This window comes from Haemorhous mexicanus, chromosome 1, assembly GCF_027477595.1.
Source record: "Haemorhous mexicanus isolate bHaeMex1 chromosome 1, bHaeMex1.pri, whole genome shotgun sequence".
Taxonomy (NCBI): domain Eukaryota; kingdom Metazoa; phylum Chordata; class Aves; order Passeriformes; family Fringillidae; genus Haemorhous; species Haemorhous mexicanus.
The window spans coordinates 102,837,836-102,860,781 of NC_082341.1; the positions used below are offsets into that span (position 1 = coordinate 102,837,836).

At 35.0% G+C, this 22,946-nt stretch overlaps 1 protein-coding gene across 1 annotated transcript in view; it reads left to right on the plus strand.

Moving 5' to 3' along the window:
* The window catches only part of TMX3 (thioredoxin related transmembrane protein 3), a 34,095-nt gene extending 11,691 nt beyond the window's left edge, over nt 1-22,404 (plus strand). Inside the window, exons 6-17 of the mRNA XM_059843350.1 lie at nt 2,329-2,374; nt 3,307-3,387; nt 4,243-4,342; nt 4,593-4,670; nt 6,901-6,967; nt 8,974-9,072; nt 11,090-11,147; nt 11,857-11,910; nt 12,216-12,272; nt 15,635-15,764; nt 17,917-17,985; nt 19,367-22,404. Coding sequence (XP_059699333.1) covers nt 2,329-2,374; nt 3,307-3,387; nt 4,243-4,342; nt 4,593-4,670; nt 6,901-6,967; nt 8,974-9,072; nt 11,090-11,147; nt 11,857-11,910; nt 12,216-12,272; nt 15,635-15,764; nt 17,917-17,985; nt 19,367-19,633 — 1,106 coding nt within the window. The 3' untranslated portion in view covers nt 19,634-22,404. The remainder of the gene's footprint in view (nt 1-2,328; nt 2,375-3,306; nt 3,388-4,242; nt 4,343-4,592; nt 4,671-6,900; nt 6,968-8,973; nt 9,073-11,089; nt 11,148-11,856; nt 11,911-12,215; nt 12,273-15,634; nt 15,765-17,916; nt 17,986-19,366) is intronic.
* Nucleotides 22,405-22,946: the final 542 nt, after the last annotated feature.

Sequence of the window (22,946 nt, forward strand, 5' to 3'; positions counted from 1 at the left end):
CTTTTCTCAGTGGTATTCCAGTTTTTCCTGTGCTTAGATATAGGAGAGTTTGGTCTTTTGAGATTAAAATTATTTTTTCTCAAAGATCAATTTATTGTATATATCTTTTTCTATAGAACCAAATAAATATGAGTTCATGTTTCATCTTAAAGATACTTATTTTCTATAGAAAAGTAAGTGTGGAGAATTAGGAGTTTCAAGTTCATGCAACCAGGTAGCTTCAAAACTGGGAATACATTTCATGGTTCTCTAACTTTCCAGTCATGTATATAAAATTCTAAATCATATAAACTGTATAAAGTTTTATCCTGAAATATTTGTCATCCTGTTACTGAAATCTTGTGCTTTTTACCTAGAACAGAATTGGTGTTATGGTTTTGTTATATAATTAATTTTTACTTCTATAAAAATCACTAAAAGCTGCAAGGGTTCCTTTGTGCCCTGGAAAATATTTTCTTCTCAGATTTGCTACCGGTTTCATAGTGTCTGATAAATCTTTTAAAATAGTTTTATACTCTCTTTTTGAAAGGGGAAATTTTACATCTGAATATGAAAACTCGAGTCAACTCTGCTTAATACTATTGCAATCTAAAGATTCTCTGAAATTAAAGTTGTTCAGTCTTGAAAATATCACAAGGAGATGCAGCTGTAATGTGTACGTGTCACTAGGAAGGAACATGAGTGGTTTGCTCTGCATGGTTTTTGTTTATAATAGGAATATGAAGGTAGTGTGAAAGAGATGAACTTGGGGAAGCTTGTTGTTAGAGAGCTGATATCACAGGTGAACATATAAATCATCCAGTATGTGTTACCTCTGGTAGCTCTGTGGAATGAGCTCTTGCATCAACAGGGCAGTCACCTGCTGTGGTATCAGTTTAATTTTCAAGGCGTTTAGCCTCAGGAGTCCACAGTGTGTGAGCAGAGTAGAAATACATCACATCTAAGGCTGGCACAATTGCTGTTTGCCTGTACTGTGTTCTTCATATCAAGAAATAGAGGTGATGGTGTAAGTAAGTAATTTCCATGAAGATGAGAGAATTTTTGTAATCCCCATGGCTGGAATGTTTAGAAAAAGTATTAAGAATTGTCTCTTCTCACTCTCCTAAGCATGCACAAGAGCTGTACAAGGAGAAATAAACTGTTGACAGATCTTGTGATTGAATGTTCTAATACACATTTTAATGCGTTGTAGTTCTGTGTAGTCGAGCTGTAAGAGAAAAGGATCAGAATCAAATTGATCCTCATATGTGCATTTCTTTGAACAGTTGTCTTTGATTAGATGCCTGTAGGTGAGCTGACAGTTTTATTTGTAGTGCTGTGCAGTAAAGTACTTTCACCTGATCCAGGTGAACAACTTTAGGGTCAATTTCTAAACTCTTTGCACACAAGACATCCAACATCTGCTTGCTGTGGCACGTTGTTGGTAGCTTCAGAATGGTTTTGTAACAGGCATTGACTCTAGGTGCTTTCTGAGTGCAGAGGTTGTTACTCAACAGGGAATTGTACAAGTATTGCCACACTATAAGTCTATAATTATTTAAGACTTAATCTTTTTTTGAGACTGTGTAGTTAAATTTTTAGAAAAAACTGAATTTGCTGGAAAGTTTAGTTTAAGGTGACTGTTGCTATGTTCACAAGTGGAAGGGTGGTTTCAAAATATACTCCTCCAATTGGTGGAAGCAAGATAGAAGTTTTTAAAACGATCTGAGGTAAGGGAAAAAGTTCTGCAGTTGTCTTACTTTTAATCACTTCAGTAAGCAGCAGGTGAGTGTCTGCTTAGAAAGTGCCTGCTTCTGGTAAGGTTCATGATAGTAGACATTTACTTGTGTGGAATATGATTTAAAAACTTTTTTGTAATAACTGCAGTATGATACTGCGCTTCTCGTTAGCCACTGCTCTAGCACTTGAGTAGTTAATTGTCTACTGTTTCTTTCAAGCATTAGTATTTACAGTTCTTCATCCTCAGTGCTTAATTTTTGCCTCTTATATTTTCTGTCAATTGTATGTGCATATTCAATGCATGCTATTTTTATTGAAAGCTGACAAAGCATGTCTGTCCAGAGGATTCTCATGACATTTGAGCTGTGGCACATGAACTGGGAGGCTATCCTGGCACCCTGCAACACCTCTGAAAGAAGTCCAAAATTTAATGATGTAGCTTAATAACCGCAAGATTTTCCTTGTAAGCAAGTAAAGTAATCCATATTGAGCTAAGTGGTATTTTTTTCATTTTTTCATGTGGCTTGAATAGTAAAACATGTTTAAAGATTAAGGTAGGACAGAAAAAAAAAGTCTTGGTTCACTTTGGCATGAACTCATTTCTTTCAGGTATTGCATCTGAATTTGGAGTGCGAGGCTATCCAACAATTAAACTGTAAGTTGATCGTTCTATCAATGATTTCATGACAAAAAATTAAAAATAACCCTCTCCATTTAGAAGTCTCAAACCCGTGTAATGTATAGTCCAGTACAATGTCACATTAAATAAAGACTCAGTGGTTCTGAGTGCTTTTTACTGTGAACATACTGGGGATTTTAGCAGGTTATTGTTTAAGCAAAATCCCTAACAATGATAATAAATCTGGTCAAGTTAGTTTTCTCAAAAAAGGAAGCAGAGATGTTCAGCTTGGTAATCTTTAAAGATGAAAATTTTCATGCTATATAGAGGTATTGAAAATTCCCCTGAATTTCTTATACCACTATGGATTTAAAGAAAGCCTGTCAGAATTAGTAAAACTTACTTGAATACTTTGCTAATGCAAGTGTGCTACATCCCTTCTCAGCAGAATACTGTAAGCTGACCAACACTTCACTGAAGCATAATGCATAAATTTGAAAGGTTTTGCAGATTATTTGAGACATTTCAATTATAAAAAAACATTAAAGAAGTTTATATGCTTTCCTTTTACAAGGACTAATCCCTGAGTAGTATAAATGTTGAATGTGTTGGGTTTGGTTTGTGTGTGGCGTGTTTCGTCATTTTAGCTTTTTAATATGGTCATAAACAAGTGTTCTAAATTATCTGTATGCTTACAAAGTAAATTACCACTGTGCACTAGAAGAAAGAATTGTAAAAGGATTTTAAGTATTTCAACAAGTCAGTAAATCAGATACTGTGTAAATAAGCTTTTATTCCATAATTCCATTGTATTGCATTATTGAGTTTTATATTTTATTGACCACTTCTTTGGCTTATCACTTGCTAAAGGGTGACTGTAAACATGAAGGTTGAGAAAAAAAATCTTATATGTACGAATGTAGTTTAGATGATTGGTTTTCTATTCTTTTTTTTGTCTATTTGTCTAGCTTGAAAGGTGACTTGGCATACAACTACAGAGGACCTAGAACCAAAGATGATATAATTGAATTTGCTAATAGAGTGGCAGGGTAAGTATTCTCTTCTCAGAGACTGGTTTTGGTGACTTCAAACTTATGTGGGACTTTGAGATGGGCCAAGACTTATTTGAAAAGAGCAAGATACTGAAGTAAAAAACTATATGTACTATGTGTGTGGCTGCACGGGAGACTGGTGCTAATTTAAGGTTATTTATTTCTAAGGCCACATTTCCTGGGTGTTGTGCTTACATTCTGAATTTTCTCTCTCAAATGGTGGAGACCTTACTGTGGCCTTCCACTGTATAAAGGCATCTCCTAAGAAAGACAGAGAGTTTTTTATCAAGGTCTATACTGACAGGATAAGGGGAAATGGTTTTCAACAGAAAGAGGATAGATTTAGAAAAAATATTAGGAAGAAATTCTCTACTGTGGGGGTGGCAAGACACTGGAACCGATTGCCCAGAAGAAGTTTTTGATGGCCCACCTCTGCAAGTGTTCAAGGCCAGTTTGGGTGGGGCTCTGAGGAACCTGGTCTGCTGAAAACTGTCCCTCCTCATGATGGCAGGGTTGAACCAGATATCTTTAAGGTCCCTTCCAGTCTGTGATTCTGTGACCAGTAAAAGGCATGCATGTTTACATCGTAGCAGCATTTTATAGTAAGATCTGAATTTCATACTTAAGTGTGCTATTTGATGAACATGGCATGTTATTTTTTAGGGGGTGGGACTGTTCTCTTTTTCTTTTAGTATAAAATAGAATAATAAGTGGAAAAACTACATTAATTTGCATTTTGAAATTAATTTTTTGAAAAAAAACTGTATGACATTTTCTTGTGAATTTTTATTTGTTTGGGTTTTGCAGGTTGCACAAACTGAGATTTTTCTATGTCTTTGTTTCCCTTTCCAGACCTCTCATCAGGCCACTTCCTAGCCAACATATGTTTGAGCATGTGCAAAAGAGACATCGTGTACTTTTTGTGTATGTTGGTGGTGAATCTCCTTTAAAGGTTTGAAGCTCGATTAAATAAAGTTATTTCTTTTGGCTATTTAGGGAGCAATTTTAAAAACCTTTCAAAAGACTGTAGTGCATGCTTGTAACAAACTTGGGGTTTTTTATGTTTATTGAAGTGCTTTTACAATCTTTTGCCATAAACATATTTTCAAATTGCTCTATGAAGATAAGGTATGTGACAAAGCTTTTGTTTGACACATACTAAAAGTTCAGAAATTAAAAAAACATTGTTTGTATTTTTTCAGGAAAAATACATTGAGGTTGCTTCAGAACTAATAGTTTATACATACTTTTTTTCTGCCTCAGAAGATGTGCTGCCTGAGGTAAGCTGTTTCCATTCCTACTGCTTCCCCAGAAATGGCATTTTTCTCCTCATCTATGCAATTCTGCTGTTTTGATGGCGCAGAGGTGGCTTCTTACAGTATGTTTGGCTTTGGTAGATATCTAAGTAATTACACTGAAATATGTAATTCTTGACTATATATGGAGAAAGAATAACACCCAAATTCCAGTCTGTCATTGCTTTGTTTTGGCCAAAATACTAGTTCAGTCATATTAATAAAATTAATCAGAGGATGAGCAGAACTCAATGTGGGCTGCAGAACTTGCTCAGGAAAGTAGATACTTGGCTTTATAGCCAGTGCAAAACTCTTGTTGCTCCCAGCAGTCTTTTCACCAAACTCATTTACAGCTAATTAGGAGGTTTGGAGCGTGAATTACTGCTGGTACCTTAGTAATCAGAAGTGAAGAGGTGTAAGTTATTTTCATCTTGTATAGTACAGCTGATCAACACATTAATCTGCCCCAGGGATCAGCCAATCTAGTCCACTGGCTGCAGAATTCTGTTGTGTTTTTTTTAAGGCTTCTGTGATAAGGAAATTGCTTACAGTTCACCACAAGGGTGGAAAAAATTGATGTTACTGTAATGAATCTAACCATTGTTGCTTACTTATTGTAGCAAAATTAAAAGACTTTTTCATTTATCTCCAAGTGAGACCTAAGTCTGCCCTATACCCACTAACCTGTGCCTTTGAAGTTAGTTGGTGATTAATAGGGTGAGAACTAGCATAATTTGGTTCGTTATTTTGTGGGGGTTTTTTTAGGCAGCTGCATTTTACAGCACCATAAATAGAACTGGCCTCATTACAAATAGTGTATTGTTAGTTCTCCAGAAGCCTTGTATCAAAAGCTACCTTAATTTAAATGTTGGTATTTGCACTTCATCTCCAGCTGAGCAAGAAAAGTACTGTTCAGTTGTGCAGTGGAAAGAGTAAAAAAGGCTGGAATTCTTTGAGGTTCTGTGATCACACTGACGTAAGCAGTGAGCTTTATTTTTTCCCCGCAGAAAGTAATTTCCCACCAGTGTCGTTTAAGCTGAAGTAGTGATGGTGGTCAGCATTCTATGGAGAGAAACAAAACTCTTCAGGAATTTGTGGTTGTGAGATGTAATGAGCCTTTGCATTATAGTGTTCACTGTTAGACTTTGTTTCATCACCTTAGTTGAAAACATATCATATTATTCCAAGCTTTAAGCATCTTTTGCAAGCTTTAAGCTATACACAGATTGATTTGTCCTTCAGCGATGTTAAATTAGGTTTTGGGCAAGTGAGAGAACAAAGCATCATCTGGGACTACCTTCTTGATTGTTCATATCAGCTATTGTGTTATAAATTACTGCTTTTACAAGAAAGTTAATGCAGAATGAGAGAAATCATGTCGTTTGGAAGTGATGCTGTCCTTTACCTTTCCAAAACATCAGTAAATCAAACAATTCAGATTACACGATCGAAAGTAACCTTATGATGCAGTTCTTAGCCACAAATGCTGTTAAAATTTCAGCTTAGAATGCTAGCAAGCTGTAAGAAGTAGATGCAGTGTTTTTTCTATGGCAGTTCACTAAAATCATGAGCTGAGTAAAATTATTTTGAGTTCTAAGAAGAGAGGTTCTATGGCTTGTGTTTTAATATGTTGCTGGCCATCTTAAATATCATGTTTAACATGGCAATTTGGGCTTTTGTTATTTTTCTAAATTAGTCTGTTTGCAGCCCTGTGTGCTGAGGCTTTTTTTTCTTTATATTCCCATCAGTCTGAAGCACAGGAAATAGCCCAGATTTAGTGGTACATGTTACTGGTGGTACTATTTTACTCCACAAAATTGAGTGTCCATTTAGTAGAAGCAGCAGTATGACAGGTATGCTGACAACAGCACAAATTGGGAACTGAGAGCATGATTGATAAAACCCTCAATTTACAGTTTCCTATCTAGAGTCCATGTCCAATCCATAAACTGTTCTTCATGCTATTGCAGATACCAATAAAAATCACGTTTCTTTTATGCTTTGTGAGATCCACCTCTCAAAAATATATTTATGTTGCAATATATTTAATATACAGAAGCTGATAAATTTATCTTAGTACATATAGACAGAAAATATTTAGGTATACTTAGAGATTTTTCCCATGAACTACATTTACATGTTTTCAGATTTTTTTTTTTTTTGGTTTAAAAATCTTTTAATCTTCCATGGATTGATTAAAACCTAACTCTTTCAGTATGTGACATTGCCTGAATTACCTGCTGTTATGGTCTTCAAAGATGGAACTTACTTTGTTTATGATGGTAAGTAAAAGTGGACATTGCCTCAAGACAAGATATTTAAAGCGTATATGGAGAAACTGGAGGAGTTGGGATTTTTTTGAAGCATATATAGGGATGCTTGGAAATTCCCCTGTTTTAGGATAAATAGCAGCTCTTTCATGAAGGAAAAGAGAAAAAAAATTACTAGTTCTTCCATAACAAAATGCAAGTAATTTTGCATCACAAGGAATTTTGCATTTTGCAATGCAAGCAATACTGAAGTTGAAGTGATGATGTTTGCTTTATATTTTAGTAAGATGTTGCTTCCAATATTACAGTTTTGCCTGCATTAACATACTTAGAAAAGTTACTGCTTCCCCTACTGTACAAATTCATCATATAGATAGACTACTTTACCTGGTTTGTTCAGTGTGTAAGCTGTAGAAAGGCCACCTGAAGCTAGTAGTGTTTTATAGCACTGCTCTTTCTGCAGTGCAGTACATAAGGCCAGTACACCTGCCACTGCTGTAAAAGTGTATATCTGTATAAATGTGTGCACATCCATATAGAAGTTTTATATTGTGCTCAGACTGTACCATAAGGCATGTTAGAAGCACGTACTCATAGTTACATTGCATAGCCTGGGCTTGTAAGCACACCAATCATTTGCAAGAGCATCTACTTTTGATTTAGATTCAAATGCAAGTTTTCACTTTAAGTTGGAAACATATCACTCAGAAGATTATTCTGCAGGTTTAATTTCTTAGGATAAGTAATACTACAGCAAATTATTTCAGGTTGGTCGCCAAGGGTATGCTGTGTAACCTCGTAGATTGGATGTACTTGTCTTCCTCTTCAGTTTGTTGCCTTCAGATAAAAATTCACTCCACAGCCTCTGTGATTTTCATTTAATTTTTTTTTGATCTCTTTTAGCAATTCCAGAGAAGGAAAGCTTGTCAGAGAAACACTTCTTTTACTGTGTGGCCTGATTGCTTTTTCCACACCTTCTAAAACAAATGCAAAAACTGTAATAATTCAGGCTTTTAATTTACTTCGTAAAAGTTCTACTTTTCCATAATGTACCAGAAACATTATTGGAAGTCAAACAAATCCTGAAGACACAGTTTAAGAGACTGAATGAAGTTTTAAGTGCAAGTGTTATGACTGGCAGAAATATGAAGAGCTTGCTATAGGGAAAAAGTTACAGCAAAATGCACTTAAGTGCTCTGCCCTTTGTCTTGTTTTGGTTTGGGTTTTTTTCCTTCTCTGTAGTAGGGGAAATAAATGCATCCCCTGGATCTGCATCTATGCTTGGAAGTGCTTGCTACTACCTTACAGCAGACAGTTGTAAGGCTGAAATTATTGATACCTCAGTCTATACAATAGATTTAAGACACAAAATTTATTGTGCATTTGTTTGCATAAAATGCAGCATGTATGTATATAAGTTTTACTTTTTACTTGTGGTTTAGGTCTAATTGATGGTATGTATTAGAATTTAATTCTTATAAGGTTAAAACATCTAGGATCTTAAACTAGCCTTCAGTAGGTTGTCAATCATACATGATTATTTTTTCATTTACATTCACAATGCTGTTTAATGCATCTGCTTTTTCTTGATCTTTCTGTTTCATTTAAGTACTCTCACAAATACTGCTTTCTGTATTTTTGTATCTCTACTTTGTTTGAAACTTGACAAGTAATGTACACACACCCCTTTAAAATCAAGGTTTGCACCTGTTTCTTTCTGCACTGGGTCACAGTTAGCTTCTAATATAGTATAGTTTATTCTTGATTTGGAAAATTAAATCATCAAATCAACTTTTCATGCTTTTCTATAATATACTTTTTTGTTCAACAATTGAAAATAGCTTTAGAAGTTTTAAAACTTAAAATGCCCATAAAAGTGTGATAATTGATGTAACAAGATAGAAGGAAAAAGGAAGAAAAATTAGTGGTTGCCTCAATAGTACTGAAATAGTAAATCTGATGGCCCACCTCTTAAAAAATGTATGTAATCCTTTTCTTTTTTTTTTTTTTAATGTCAGAATATGAAGATGGTGATTTGTCATCCTGGATAAATAGAGAAAGATTTCAAGGTTACCTTCATGTAGATGGCTTTACTCTGTATGAACTTGGAGATACAGGTGAGATGCTGCTGCTGCTAAACCATTTGACACTATGCACTAAACAGTAAGAAAAGTCAAAAGAGTACTAAGAACATGTTTTTAAACTTTAGAAATTAACCAGTATCAGGTTAGAGCTGATAGTGGCAGTATTTTGTTGATGTTGGACTGACCTGTGACTAGAGGTTTCATGCACAGTCTACACTAGTCCATTCCTCACAACATAAAAGTTAGTGTGTCTAATCCTGTGTTAATCACAAAAATTAGTAGGACTTTTAATTTAAGAGCACCTTACATTTTCATAAGTTGCATATTACCTTTTGGAATACATGCTGGGAATTTTAAAACTAGATTTAGAAGTATCAAATATGAATTGTCCAGGTATCTTATATCTAGTGGATATAGATATCTTTGAAATAGATGTGGCAAGAAAGGGAGAGGAGCATGTATTGAAGTGGACTTGTCCCAGAAAACTGCAGCTTTTCTTTAGCAAAAGTTTGCAGTCCAAATGAAAATTTTGCAGCCAAGTGACTTCTGGAAAAGACACATGTACTGCTCTTAGGTATATACACATGCTGAGGTACCAATAGAAATACTGTAAGTGTTGACTTTTCTAGGCCAGGACGTCTTATCATCTATATTCCATTTCAAAATACTTACATTCAATCACACTGAGTTTTTTCAGGTTTTAAAGAATATGAAGCATCTCTGTTCTTACATGTTTATGAAGATAATATTGTTACACCTACATTTTGAATGGTTATTTACAGAAATGCTGTTTTGAGTTGTTTAAATATAGTGTATTGCTTCCTGCTACATTTTTGACTAACAATTCCACAAAAAAAAAACAAAAAAAAAACAAAAAAAAAAAAAAAAAAAACCCCAAAACTTTATTAATACACTGGAGAAGCCATAATTTACTTTAAAGAGCTTTATGTATTAATTGTAGTACCTGCAATTTATTTACATGATCTTGTATAGTCTAAAAGGTTGTTTACTGGTGTATTTATTTGATAGCATCTTAGGGTGGAAAGAAATGGGGAAAAACTGAGAATTGATGTATGGAAGAAGTGGAATGGGGAGAAGCTACTGCTATTTCACAAGGAAGTATGGGAATGAATCCTAAGCCTTGCCCTTAAAACCCTTCAGTCTTACCTGAACAAAAGTGACTTCTTATTTTTGAGGGAATGCTGTCTGTGTCATGGTGATAGATAGGAGCTGAGCAATTGATTGTCTTGATGGGGAGGGTTTTGAGTGAATTGTGGCATCTGGAGAGAACTGAAAAATCAGCCCTCTGGAGCCTTGGGTTAATCTGGTTGATGACTGTCTGCACTGTTAACAGATCTGCTTTCCTAACTGCAAGGGCTTGATCTGGAGAAACTTTGGCCAGCTTTTTAAAAATACTTTTTATCTGATTGACCATAGCATTCTTTGGGTTTGGAGTTTTTTTTCTTTTATTCAGAAAAACTTCTGATTAAGTAAAACTTGAAGAGATCAGTATATTCTGGTGTTGACCTTTAAGCTTCTCTGACAGAGGTCTGTGAACGAAATTGTGGTTTTGATGTCATGAATTCTGGGCTCTGCCAGTAAATTTTCCAATTTTTTTTTCATAATGCTCACAACAGTATGAAAAATAGGTGTTATTAAATCCATACAATAGCGATTTAGTATTTTACAATCAGTTTGTAATTGCTGCTATATAATGCAGGTCTCCATAGCCTCATATTTAGGTATATGTAAATATGCAGCTTAAGTAGGAAATTTATTTTTATCTGCATTTTCTCCCTTTTAACTTCTTTCTATAGATAGGTTTTTCATGCAGTACTAGTGGTGTGGCATTGAGCTCCATCTTAATTTATTTTCAGTAGCTTTAAGACCACAGCTTGGTTAGCTTAAAGAGGCTCTTTGGCTGTGATGCTTCTTTATACTTAAAAACTAATTCCTGTCTCCCTGGAGCGTACCTGATCTTCTAGGTTGACATATTGGAGAATGTGTGTTTCTTTTTAAATGGTTTCAAGAATTTTATTCCTTATTTTAGGAAAACTTGTGGCTATTGCAGTCATTGATGATAAAAACTCTTCAGTGGAACATACCAGGTACAGAATTGAGTATTGGTGACACTATGGGAGAGATGTGCTGGTATGACATAGGGAAGTTTGGAAGTTGCTTAAATATTGAGAAATATAGGCTAAATGAGTGGGTTTAACTTCTAAATGTTCTGACTTAGTGTACTAACTTTACTTAATTTATGGCTTGCTTGAAGCATGTGTGAGTTCACTGAGATGGTGGGAGTTCCTGTATCACTTTTTTGTTATTCCTTAATGGGATCACAGGAGCAAATGGTGATCTCATAGCTTTTAAAAGCTGTTGTGTCACCTTTTAAACAAAGACAAAAGTGCTTGAGTTCAGATGACTTTGAGATGAACTCAGTGAGTTTAAACAAATGACTGTACTAAAGTTCACTCACATTGAAAATTAAGCTAGTGATGCTTTATATATTAGTTGTCTGTGTAACTTTAAATAAGGGATGTTTTTGCTGGGGTTGGAGTTTGCCAAGGAGGCTGCGAGGAACAAGACCTTCCCTTGTCCCTTTCTGGTTGCATATACAGACTAAAAAAATGCTGTTCAAGTACTGTGTATGCTATTTTCAACCTTTAGGAACTAAGCAAGATGAACAAGGTGTTTTTTGATAGTCCTTGTTGCTGATGAGGTACGAATAGCTGCGTACTAGGGAAATCTTAATGTTTATTGTTTGGATTTAGAAGGAGTTTATCCTGGATCCATACCAATTTTTTTTCCTTTCAGATTAAAGTCTATTATTCAGGAAGTTGCCAGGGATTATCGGGACCACTTTCACAGGTGGGACTCTGATCTTTAAATACTTCTGCATTAATCTTTCTAAGACAGCAGTCACTTTTTTCCCCTAAGTGAAAAATGTTACAGTGCATGCTTTTATATTTTTATACTGATATTTAATAGGACCATTTCATTAACTGACTGTGTTTCATAATGCTGTGTTCTAGATCATCACGTTTTTGAATTACATTTCTAAGTGTGTGCTCTCATTTTCAGTTATAGGAAAAATATTTAATGAAGAACTTTTGCTGAAATCCACTATTGTGTTTTCTTTTTCATCATTTTATTTTTAACTACTTCTCTTTCAGGGATTTCCAGTTTGGCCATATGGATGGAAATGATTACATTAATAGTTTACTAATGGAGTAAGTAAATTCTTATTTGAATATTCTTTCTTTGGTTGTATTTGTTACCAAATGTATGTAATTGAAAATAATCTCACAAAAAGTTCTTGGCTTTCGTGACTTAAGAAAAAAACACTGTCATCAGAATTCAGCCTGTACCATAGTATCAATTACTCGTTAAATGGAACTGTATAAATAAATAATTTAATGTTAGATGTTTGGCTTACTGATAATGCTGATTGACAAAGCTTATCTTTTAGGTCTTCTTTGTTAAATTACTCTTAGAGTTGTGAGGCTTTCATTCTTGATGTATTTTTACAACATGCAGAAAAATGCACTTCAGCAGAGAAGCATAGAATGCATGGAAGATGCTGTCTGCACTTGATATGTACGTGGTATATTTTGAAATACAGAAGTGGTTTAACAAGATGCTTGACAGTTGCCCTTTCTGTGATCCTTTTCTACAAAATACATAATTAGAGAGTTGAGTTGTTTGGCATTTGTAGTTACCTACTTCTCCTCTGGCCTTTGGAGGTCTGAAAGAAAGGAAAACCAGGAGTCAGTATTATAGTTCTGTAAGTTTTCCAAATCCATTTCTCAGGGATCAAAACATTAATTAAGTATGTGTTCATGCCTCGTAAAGATTCTAGGAGCTTCACATGGACCCAAAAGCACAAGGTCTGTATTTTTGTAGAATGTCTGTGGATTTACATCTGATTTAAAAACAATTGTCTCTCCATTAAAATTATGTGATTTGATTGAGCTGGTGCTTTATAATTGCTGAAAAGTGAGACTTTCCTCTCTTGCTTAATTGCTTCCCCTGTGCAGGCTCTTATGTCTGTCTGCTGAGCTCTTTCATCCTGTTTATCTGTCAGAAAAGTGTCTGGTTTTTTGTCTGAGCAAGCAGGGAAGTTATTTTGCTGATTCAACAATGTTATTCCCTTCTGCTTTGCTGAGTACCAGCACAGATGTACACAGAAGTAGGGAAGGGAGATGAGATTCCTGGGAGGAATGAAATGAAGGGAAAGAAGATAGAACTGCTACTTGGAGTGGTAGTGATGTAGTGGCAAGGTCTGTTCAGCTGGTTTGTTTAACTGAATCTGCAAAATGCCTGATTTTGTTATTTGTAGTATATGGAAAGTTTTGGTTCAAGTACTCACTGGCTTTTAATTATTTTCTAAACCCAGTGTATACTTTTCAAGCATGAGTAGGAATGTGCAAGTTTGCAATTTGCAACAAATTATGTTCAAAGTAGTGGCTCTTCATGTGGCTATGTGAATAATTTGAGTTAAAAAAAAAAAGTAATTCAACTGCTTCAATTTGTCACCAGGTGGCAGCAAGTAGAAGTAGAAAAAATCTGAATAATGAGAAATATATCACAAAACACTTTTTACTGTGCTAGATGCACATAGGAACAAATTCTGTTTTCTTTACAAAGGACAAAATGCTGTATGATTTCTAGGGATAGAATAAAACCTTGACAAAAGTACATTTATGAACTTGACTGTAACTCCATTAGCAGACACTATAATTCTTCTGTCTTTTCAGCAGTATATGAACATGCTTTTGTTTGATTAGAAATGGTACATTTAAAACCATGCATGAAAGAAGAAATCAGAATATTATGTATTTTAATTAAAATACATAATTTTAACTAAAATTTTACTTAATAAAGCTTTTCAGTATTTTACTGGAAGCAAAAATACAGCTTTTTATAAGCTAAGGTGTATAATATCAATGTCAGCTATAGGTGTATGTAGAACTCTCCTCTGCTCTCAAAAGTAACACAAATGTGCTTTTGTGAACTTTTGTGTAGCATAAAGAATCTATACATGGAGGTTACCTTTCAGCTGCTCTACAACCAGCTCCAAGAACAACAGTTATCAGACTGTTAAATGCAACAGAAACACTGCATATAATTAGTAAAACTTGTTCTGTTTTGCTGGGAGGACATATTTTGGCAGGAATTGGGAACTTGTTACCAGATGCTTGGTTTGACTGCCTTCCACTCAGATCTCTTCTTTGTCCCTAGTAAGAACAGAATAAAAATTTCAAGGGGAAATATTGTATTTATTGAGTCTTATGTTACAGGTTGCCTTGCTGTACAAAGTTGTGTTATTTGAGTTTTTTTTCTAAAGTTCCGTTTAAAGGATGGCATTATTTTGCTATCCCTGTAATTGCCCTTACAGTTTTTGAGGTGTCACCATGCTTTCAGCTTCAATACTGGGAAGAGAGTCTGCACCTTAAATCTTTAAGTATTCAGCTTTCTAGAAGTTCAGAAAATTGTCATATATTATTAAACTTATTCACCTTTAGGTTTGCATTTGAATTTAAATCAAAACCAAAAAGCCCCACCTAAAATGTGAGAGAAAATTTAGGATAATTTCAGTGACTCCAAAGAAAAATGGGCATCTTGAGTAAATAACCAGTATTTTCATTAAGTAATTTACTATGAATTGATAGCCACAGATAAAATTGAATTCATCATCAATTTTACATGTATTACTGATGTACACAGATGAGACACATTAGACAAGGGTGAAAACGTAGAAAAACAAGGTTTGCATTCCTTCTGGTGTGAAGGAAGTACTTGAATTCATTACTGACAGAATTGTAGAAAATTGATAAAGACTACAGGAGATTTTAAACTTGTTTAATATATTTAAATCTTTCTTTTCAAACAGTGTACTTTTGCAGTATTAAAATTTCTTAACCTGATCTTATTATGAATTTAGTGCTATAGCAAACAGAAGAATTAACTGGTTTGTGTCCAGAGATAATTTCTAACATTTTTTTCTTTCTAATTATAATGTATGTGCACATGGACATGAGGATTTACTGCTGAGTAATAATTCTTTAAAAACTCTGTTCCTCTTAAACCATATCTAAAAGAGCTGTAGAAAAGCTATGCTTGGCATGGTTTGTTCTTTTGACTTGACCAGCAGATAAAGGTGATCAGTTAGACAATGGTTGTGTGGGATTAAATTTTTGATTTACACTTCTGCCTTTGTGAACTTAAATACTTAATGCATTTTAAGTATACAAGGCTGTTATTTGTGATCTCTTACTATTTGGAAAGCCATAAGGTACCTGATTTGCAGTTGCTTTGGGTATGTAAAATGCTGTAAGTTTCAGGAGCATCACTGAGATGTGAAGGAAAACAATATTAATATATTACTGAGAAATGTGCCCATACCACTAATGTTCATACCATATCATGCCATACCTTTTCTCTTGCTTTCTTGTTTTTAAAGAATTACTATGAAGAGCACATATGAAGTGATTAATAGATTCCCTTTTGAAATGATGTAGGGATTACTTGAATTGGAATATTTTATGTAGTAGTTCTTTAAATAGATAAACTGTCTGTTTTATTTTTCCAGTGACTTGACAATCCCTACTATTGTTGTATTGAATACCTCCAATCAGCAATATTTTCTACCAGATAGGCACATTGAGAGCACAGAAGACATGGTTCAATTTATTAACAATATCCTGGATGGTACAGCTGAAGTAAGTCTTCATTGTGGCTTGGAATATATTGGTTAGTGTTTATTTCCTTAGATGCTAAAGTAAGGAAAAAATTTGTTACCCTGATAGTTATGTGTGTGTTTAATATTCCTATTCTGTCTTACTGTCTTGGGTGCTGTCACTGAATATGTGATTGTAAATTCTGGAGTCATGCTCTTACATGTTGTACAAAGCAAGCTTTCTTTTGTTTATAGCATAATAGTAGGCAGCTTCTTTTGATATTCCTTTTGCTGGTGCAGTTGTAAATGGGAGAGATTTTTATTCATCTCCTGGTTTGCATTAAATGCATTTTTTTAAAATTATGAATGATAGTGCATAATTGAACTGCACCCTTTCTTTTGGGTGGAAAATTAATAAATCAAATAGCTGGAGGAATTACAACTTCAGAGTGAAAAAAAAACAGTATTATACTTACTTTGAATGTTAGAAATGGACACAAGCTTACTCCTCTCTGCTCTAAAACTAAAAAAGAGCTATCTTTTGTTAAAACGGCAAAGTTAATTGGAATTGATGACTTGGATGTTTTTTGAGTAATGATTCCCTCAGTGTACTGTAAGTTGAACAGAAAGCTATGTTATGTGGATGAGGAAAGAGATCATGGAGCAGAACTTTCGTTTGTGCTTCTGGGGAAAGAAGGCTTTGCCACGAAGGGGAGCTGATAGCTAATAATTTGGCTGCCTCCTGGGAGAAGCCTCTTTTTTGTTCAAGCCCCAGCTGACTGTACATTGAGGGCTTCCTCTGTTAGCTGAATCCCACTTTATGCCTGCAGTTTTAGGTCATTGGCTGGTAATGGCAAATAATACAGAAGATATTTGTCATATGGGGTTTATTTAATCTGCCTGATTGATGTAGAACATGATAGAGGTGGATTTATGTGCTGTTCAGGACTTTACTGACCATGCTTTCCATTGCATTGTGAGGGGTATTGCTGTAATTTGGTGGTTCTTTGTTCTTGAGTTCTAGCTTTTTTAATGGTTTTTCAGTGCATTGAGTTATCAACATCAGTTAGACTCTAATTGTATGTCTCTTTCTGGTTGAAACAGCAAATGTAATTGGTTTCTCTCTGCTTTTTTTTATTTGGAGGAGAATCATTTGTGATGCCTCACGTTTGTTGCCATACTGTCAATTAGGTCTTTCTGTCTTTTGTTTGCAATATCTCAGCTAGAGTGATTAAAAGTCAGTCTAAATTCACATCTCTGTACAATACAAAAATATACTATATGACTTCATTTAAGTTGTCTATATTTAAGGTGTCTGTAGACATAAAATTGCACTACTTTGGCTGCATTCTCTGCCCAAGAAATTGTGCAGCTCTTGAGGAATGAGAGTCTTCAAAGTATGCTGGTAGACAACTAATAGGATGCAGACTTTCTGAACCACAGAGAAGTTTCTTAGAAGTCGGCTTTCCCTCTTCTCTTCCTTGGGAAGTGTTGGATTATTCACCTGGATGATACTGTTATTCTGTAAGACTCATTTGTGAATCTCTCTCATCCTTGCCGACTTCTTTTTCTGTTTGAGGGGCTTTTGGTCAGATCATATGCTGATGAGTTGACTTCCAAATATGAGTTTGTTTCTCTGGCTACTCAAGGAAGGTGAAAACTGGTCCTCTTCAGCAGACAGACTGCCTTCTGGTTCATGTAGTTATTTTGAACACTGCTGAATTAGGGGGCAGCGTAGGTATAGCCTGTCATTGCTTGACACAGGTTTTATTTATTACACATTCATATCTTCTCTTTGCTTAGTTCTTAGATGTTTCTAACTTTGCTGTTGTAATCCACAAGTGGATGTTCAACAACTGCAGGAAAGTTCAGAAGAACTCTGCAGTTTTAACGTTGTTACATCAGGAGAGTTGCTAGGTTTTGTTAGTGTTTCTTTATCATACAAGAGTGTCAACCCATTGTCTAAGTTGGCACTGATTGTTTAAAACAATTGTGAGAGACCTTTTCATGAGACTACTGAATAATCTTTATCCAAGCCTGGCAAGTGGGAGTGTCTGGGCATCATGAGATGTAAGAATAATTACTTTTCATTTCCTTCTAAAGGGACTTAAGATTGCAAGGTCTGAAGAATGAACTTTTGGAATCATAACTGAAAAGTGTCAGCAGTTTTGACATGGTTCCATTTGAAATTTCAGGCACAGGGTGGTGATGGACTTCTGCAACGAATCAAGAGAATAATCTATGATGCCAAGTCTACTATAGTGGTAAGTTTTATTTTTCATTGAATTAGATGGTGCCCTTTTTAGTCTGGATACAAATACTTTAAGAGGGTTTAAAAAATATTTTTTATATTAGTAGTTTTATACTGTATATATTGTGTATCTATTATAGCTATATGTATAGGTTTAAGCCAAATGAAATTCTTGATTAAATTTTTAATAATATGTGTGATAAATATTCAACATATCTTAGTTTCTTCATTTTTCACTGCTTTTCTGTATGCCTGACATGTATTTTAAGGGATAGAACAGAGAATTCAAGGTCATTTCCTTGACCCTTTTGACATCCTTACCTGAAACTGGTACCATTTCACTGTTCTGATGAATGTTGCATTTTTGTTTAATTACTTAGAGCATAAGGGGATTAAATACCACTCTGTGTAGTTTTGAAACAAACATTTTTACTATCTTTCTCATAAGTTAATTATGCTTAACAAAATTTTGTTGAGAAGATGTACACAAATCTATTTCTTCTCTTGTCCTACACAAGCAAATAAACCTATGCTGTGAATTTAAGCTGAAATTCACTTGCTTCTAAATGAGTGTCTTCCAAACTTCTGTGAAAGTAAAGTGTTTAGCCACCAGTTTCTGAAACCATTGATCCTTCTTCCTGTGCCATTAAGCTACTTCTCAACAGGAAGCTCTCTAGAATTTTTCTGCAGACTAATTTTTGACAAGACACAATTAAGAGGTGAAACTTTTTTCTTCAAAGTGGATTTTTTTGCTCTTAGAACAATTGTTTCTAAAACTTCAAAGAGTGCACAGGATATGCAGTTGGCATGTAAACATTAACTATCCCAATGAAATACTGTAATACTGAACTTGTGTCATTTTTTATGAACTTACAGTAGAAATTGTTGAAGTTGAGGACTCCTTGCCATTTTTGCAGAAGAAAGCAAACAGATGAACCTTATTAAAAAAACCCACAAAGCAACAGCGATAATAAAACCCAAACCAAACAAGCAGAAAAATCAAAATAACACATCCATTAGGACGAGAGGACACAGTCTTTGAGTTGTGCCAGGGAAGGTTTAGGTTGGACATAAGGAAGAGGTTGTTGACAGAAAGGGTGATTAGGCATTGGAATGGGCTGCCTAGGGATGTGATGGGGTTCACCATCCCTGGAGGTCTTGAATAAAAGACTGGATGTGGCACTTAGTGCTGTGCTCTTGGTGGTGGTGTTATGTCATAGGTTGGACTTAATGATCTGAAAGGTCTTTTCCAACCTAGTTGATTCCGTGATCCCTCTAAAAATCACTGATTTTCAATTTGGATGTTTTCTGAATAAATACAGAGAGTGGTAAGAGAAGTAGTGCAGTAACTTTCTATGTTCACTGAAAGTGGTTTTTACTTTCTATTTCAACAGTCTGTGTTCAAGAGTTCACCACTGCTGGGATGCTTTCTCTTTGGGTTACCCTTGGGGGTCATCAGCATCATGTGTTATGGAATCTGCACAGCTGATACAGAGGGAGAGGTATTTGAGCATGAGGGAGCCAAAAGAGAAAGTGGTGATCGAGAGCTCACAGATGAAGGCAGTGAGGAAGAACAAGAGGAGGAAAAGAATGGAAAATACACAGAACTTTCAGATGGAGAGCTTAAACAGAAAGACATTATGGAAAAGAAAAAAGACTAACTTGATCAGCAAGAGAATTCTCTAAAATTTCCAAATAGACTTATTTATTGGCGGTTGTCATTTATTGGTTATCTTCATGAAAGAGGATTGTTTTATCTGCATAATGGTAGTTTTGACTTGCATGTATTCACATTTTCTCAGAAATGGACAGAAAAAAAATGGATGTTCTCTTAATTGTCCTTAGTAGATTAACAAAGAGCAATTTAAACTGAAGAAATTTTCAGGTACAGTTCTATACCATTTTTGTAAGAGTTTTGAATTGTTCATTTCCAGAACACAGATAATGTTACTCAACCTTACTATATGTCATGAACTGCTACTAATATAGGCCAGCTATGCACTGATTCATGTGAAATTAAAGCTGAAAACAAGAAAAGGTTAAGAGAGCTGTAAAGTGTTTTAGAGCCTGAAAGCTGAGGACAACTTAAAAGTTCCTAAGAAGTCACATGTTCTACCTGTCACGCATTATTATGGGAAAAGAAAAACAAAACCAAAACAACAAACTTTTCTGTTTCCTCAAATTAAATGTAAATTTTTGGGGATTGGAGGACCGTTCTACCCTGTAATAATATAATTATTAGCAATCAAGAATGTTTACTAGATACAGAATATGGGAATTATATGCTAAGTGTTTATTAGTGCTTTAGCAGCTAAAAATATTGGAAAATTATGTTAAAAACCTTTTAGAACATGATTGCCTGTTAATTACTTTCTGTGAGTGCTTGCACACTTAGAGTGCAAAAGATCTGTAAGATTTCTGAATCCACAGCACAGCTCTATAAAGGAAGACGTCAGTATGAACACCTTCTGACTATTTGTGTAACTCTCTAATGACAAGCTTTTTGACTGGTGTATATTTATTTTACAGTGTTTACTTGAGGTTGTTATATTCTTTGAGATAGGTACTTTTGTTTGAGACTGTTACCTACTCTGAAGGAGGGAGTTAATGAAGCTTAATATTAACATTGATAAAGATTGATCAGTATAAATTATGTTTGTTACCTGTTTCATCATAAAAGCCACTTTTAATATGAACTTGTGACTGCAAAAAGGACTTATTTGAGTCCAGGGCTAAAACTCTCCAACGATAAGCTATAAAGCAGCCTTTGGCATCAATGTCCTGAAAAGTACCACAAAAACAAAACTTATATTACTCTGCCTCAAACTATTCATGCTGGGTTTTTTAGTTTTATTTCTCTTTTTTTTTTAAGGGTATGTTACTGTATAATACAAAATATTATGTCCTCCTTATAAGGCAGCTTGATCACATAAGAAATTGCTATTTAGTGCTACAGCACTAAATTAAGGAATTTTAAATAGTAACCATGAATAAGCTGAAATAGACAAGTTCTATGTTTGAGTAAATTTGATGATGCTGTAGAATCATAAGCAGGGAAAATGTATTGCATTCTTTTTCCCTGTGGGAAAGAAACTTGTTTCTTCTGTTGAAGTAGCTTGGTAACAACTGGCTTCAGGTTGCCATGCAGAGTACTTTAAGTAGATCTCTGACTTGAAAGATTTTGGTTATCAAACAGTATAAACTGTGATAAACATATAAAGAGATTAGGAAATTTTTTTTAAAAAATTCCATGCCTGATTATGAATACAAACCTTTTCCTTTTTGAAGGAAAAATTATAAGTGAGGTCATAGAACGGTAAGTAGCAGGTATCTGATACGGTTTTTTCCCCCTTTTTATGTTTTCTCTGTTTTCTTTCTATGAATTGCCTTTTTTCGTTTTTCTCATTATAGCCAGTTATACATAGTGACTTGAGTTTTCTTGCTTTTTGTTGAGGTTTTATTTTTTTGGTAGAACCTTTAAGAGGGGTAGGTTTAGCATATACATGAGGAAGAGGTGCTTAAAAATGTGTTTAGAAAGGGGTATTTTTTTTAATGGTATTGAGCTCTTTAGCTGTTTATTGAAAAAAAATTTTAAAATCACTTAATGAAAAACTTGTACATTTCTTTGAACTTCTGCACAACTCAGTGCTGATAGTCAAAATGTAGGGCTATTACGGCAGTAGTATGTTTTCTTTGTCTGTTTTCTTAAGATTTCAGTACAGATCAGGTGCATATTTAATGTTGGCTCAGGCTGGAAACCTGCAGCGTTTGACTTAATAAAAAAACCTGAAGTGGTCACTGGAACCATGCTGTTCCTTCTCTGGAGTGTAATGAAAAGAAAAAAAACTGCCTGAGTTCTGCTGCACTGCTAAGAACTGTTTCAACGTGAAGCCTTCTTTTTTTGTGGTTATTTTTGTTTGTGTTTATAGTCAGTAGAAGCCAGTTGACTAGCTGGGAAGTATTCTGAGATGTGGACCTGAAAAATGATAAATACTGTGGAAGAAACGGATCACGCTGGGATCTGTTCAAACTGTAGCACTTAATAGTGGAGTTAGGAGGAAAGCCTGTATGTCTGTCACTTCTGAACGCTAATATCTATCAGATGTGTACTGAATGCTGAAAATTAGACTTGAAATGTACTGCTGTTTTCATCAAATCCTTCCCCCAGCTACATTGTACAAGTCATGGGGAGAAAAAAGGGGAACAAGTCATGTACTGGGTGTCAGAAGTGATGTGAAATTCAGGTGTTTGCTGTGGTCACTCAAGTAATCTAGAATGCTGTTTGAGGACGGGCATTTTATTTCTTTTCTTCAGTCTCTAGAGGTTTCTTAAAGCAACTTCACTGTAATAACTTTGGATTCATAAAACAAAGCTGCTTTTTTAGGTCAAGTGTAAGCCTTTTGTTTTTCTGTAATAAAAATGATTTAAAAGAGCTTGTTTCCTTTGGATTAATTTACAGTGTGAAGCTTAGGTGTTGCATGTTGTGTAGGAGGCTGTTTCCTGGGATGTTTGTTATAAGTGTACCTTAGGCCCCCAGTCCTGCAGTGCAGAAATGCAGCTGTTATTCTGCAGGATTTTGAAAGTAGTCTCTAGAGGTAGGAGTTGATATTTGCTTGTCTGTGATTTAGTGAGCACTCTTGCAGTATAACACAAATGAATTTCCGAAAAAGCGGTGTTAAAAGACCAGACCTACAGGAGTTTCTGTAGCAAAGGGAACCTGAGTCAGCCTGTCCTAGCTTCCATTTCCTTCTGGAAGCACTTGAGTAGTCCTGGCACTTGGACGTGCACAGTCTCATGCTGCTTCATTGTTTGCCTGGGCTGTTTTAACAGCTCTTGTCCACACTGTGGTGCTCACTGCTTAAAGGACGGGAGGATGGTACTCTCAGACATCCGATGTGATGAAGATGGCTCAAAAGTGCTTAATTCTCATGAACTATTTAAATAAAAGGTTCAGCTTGCTCTGTTTTGATCCAG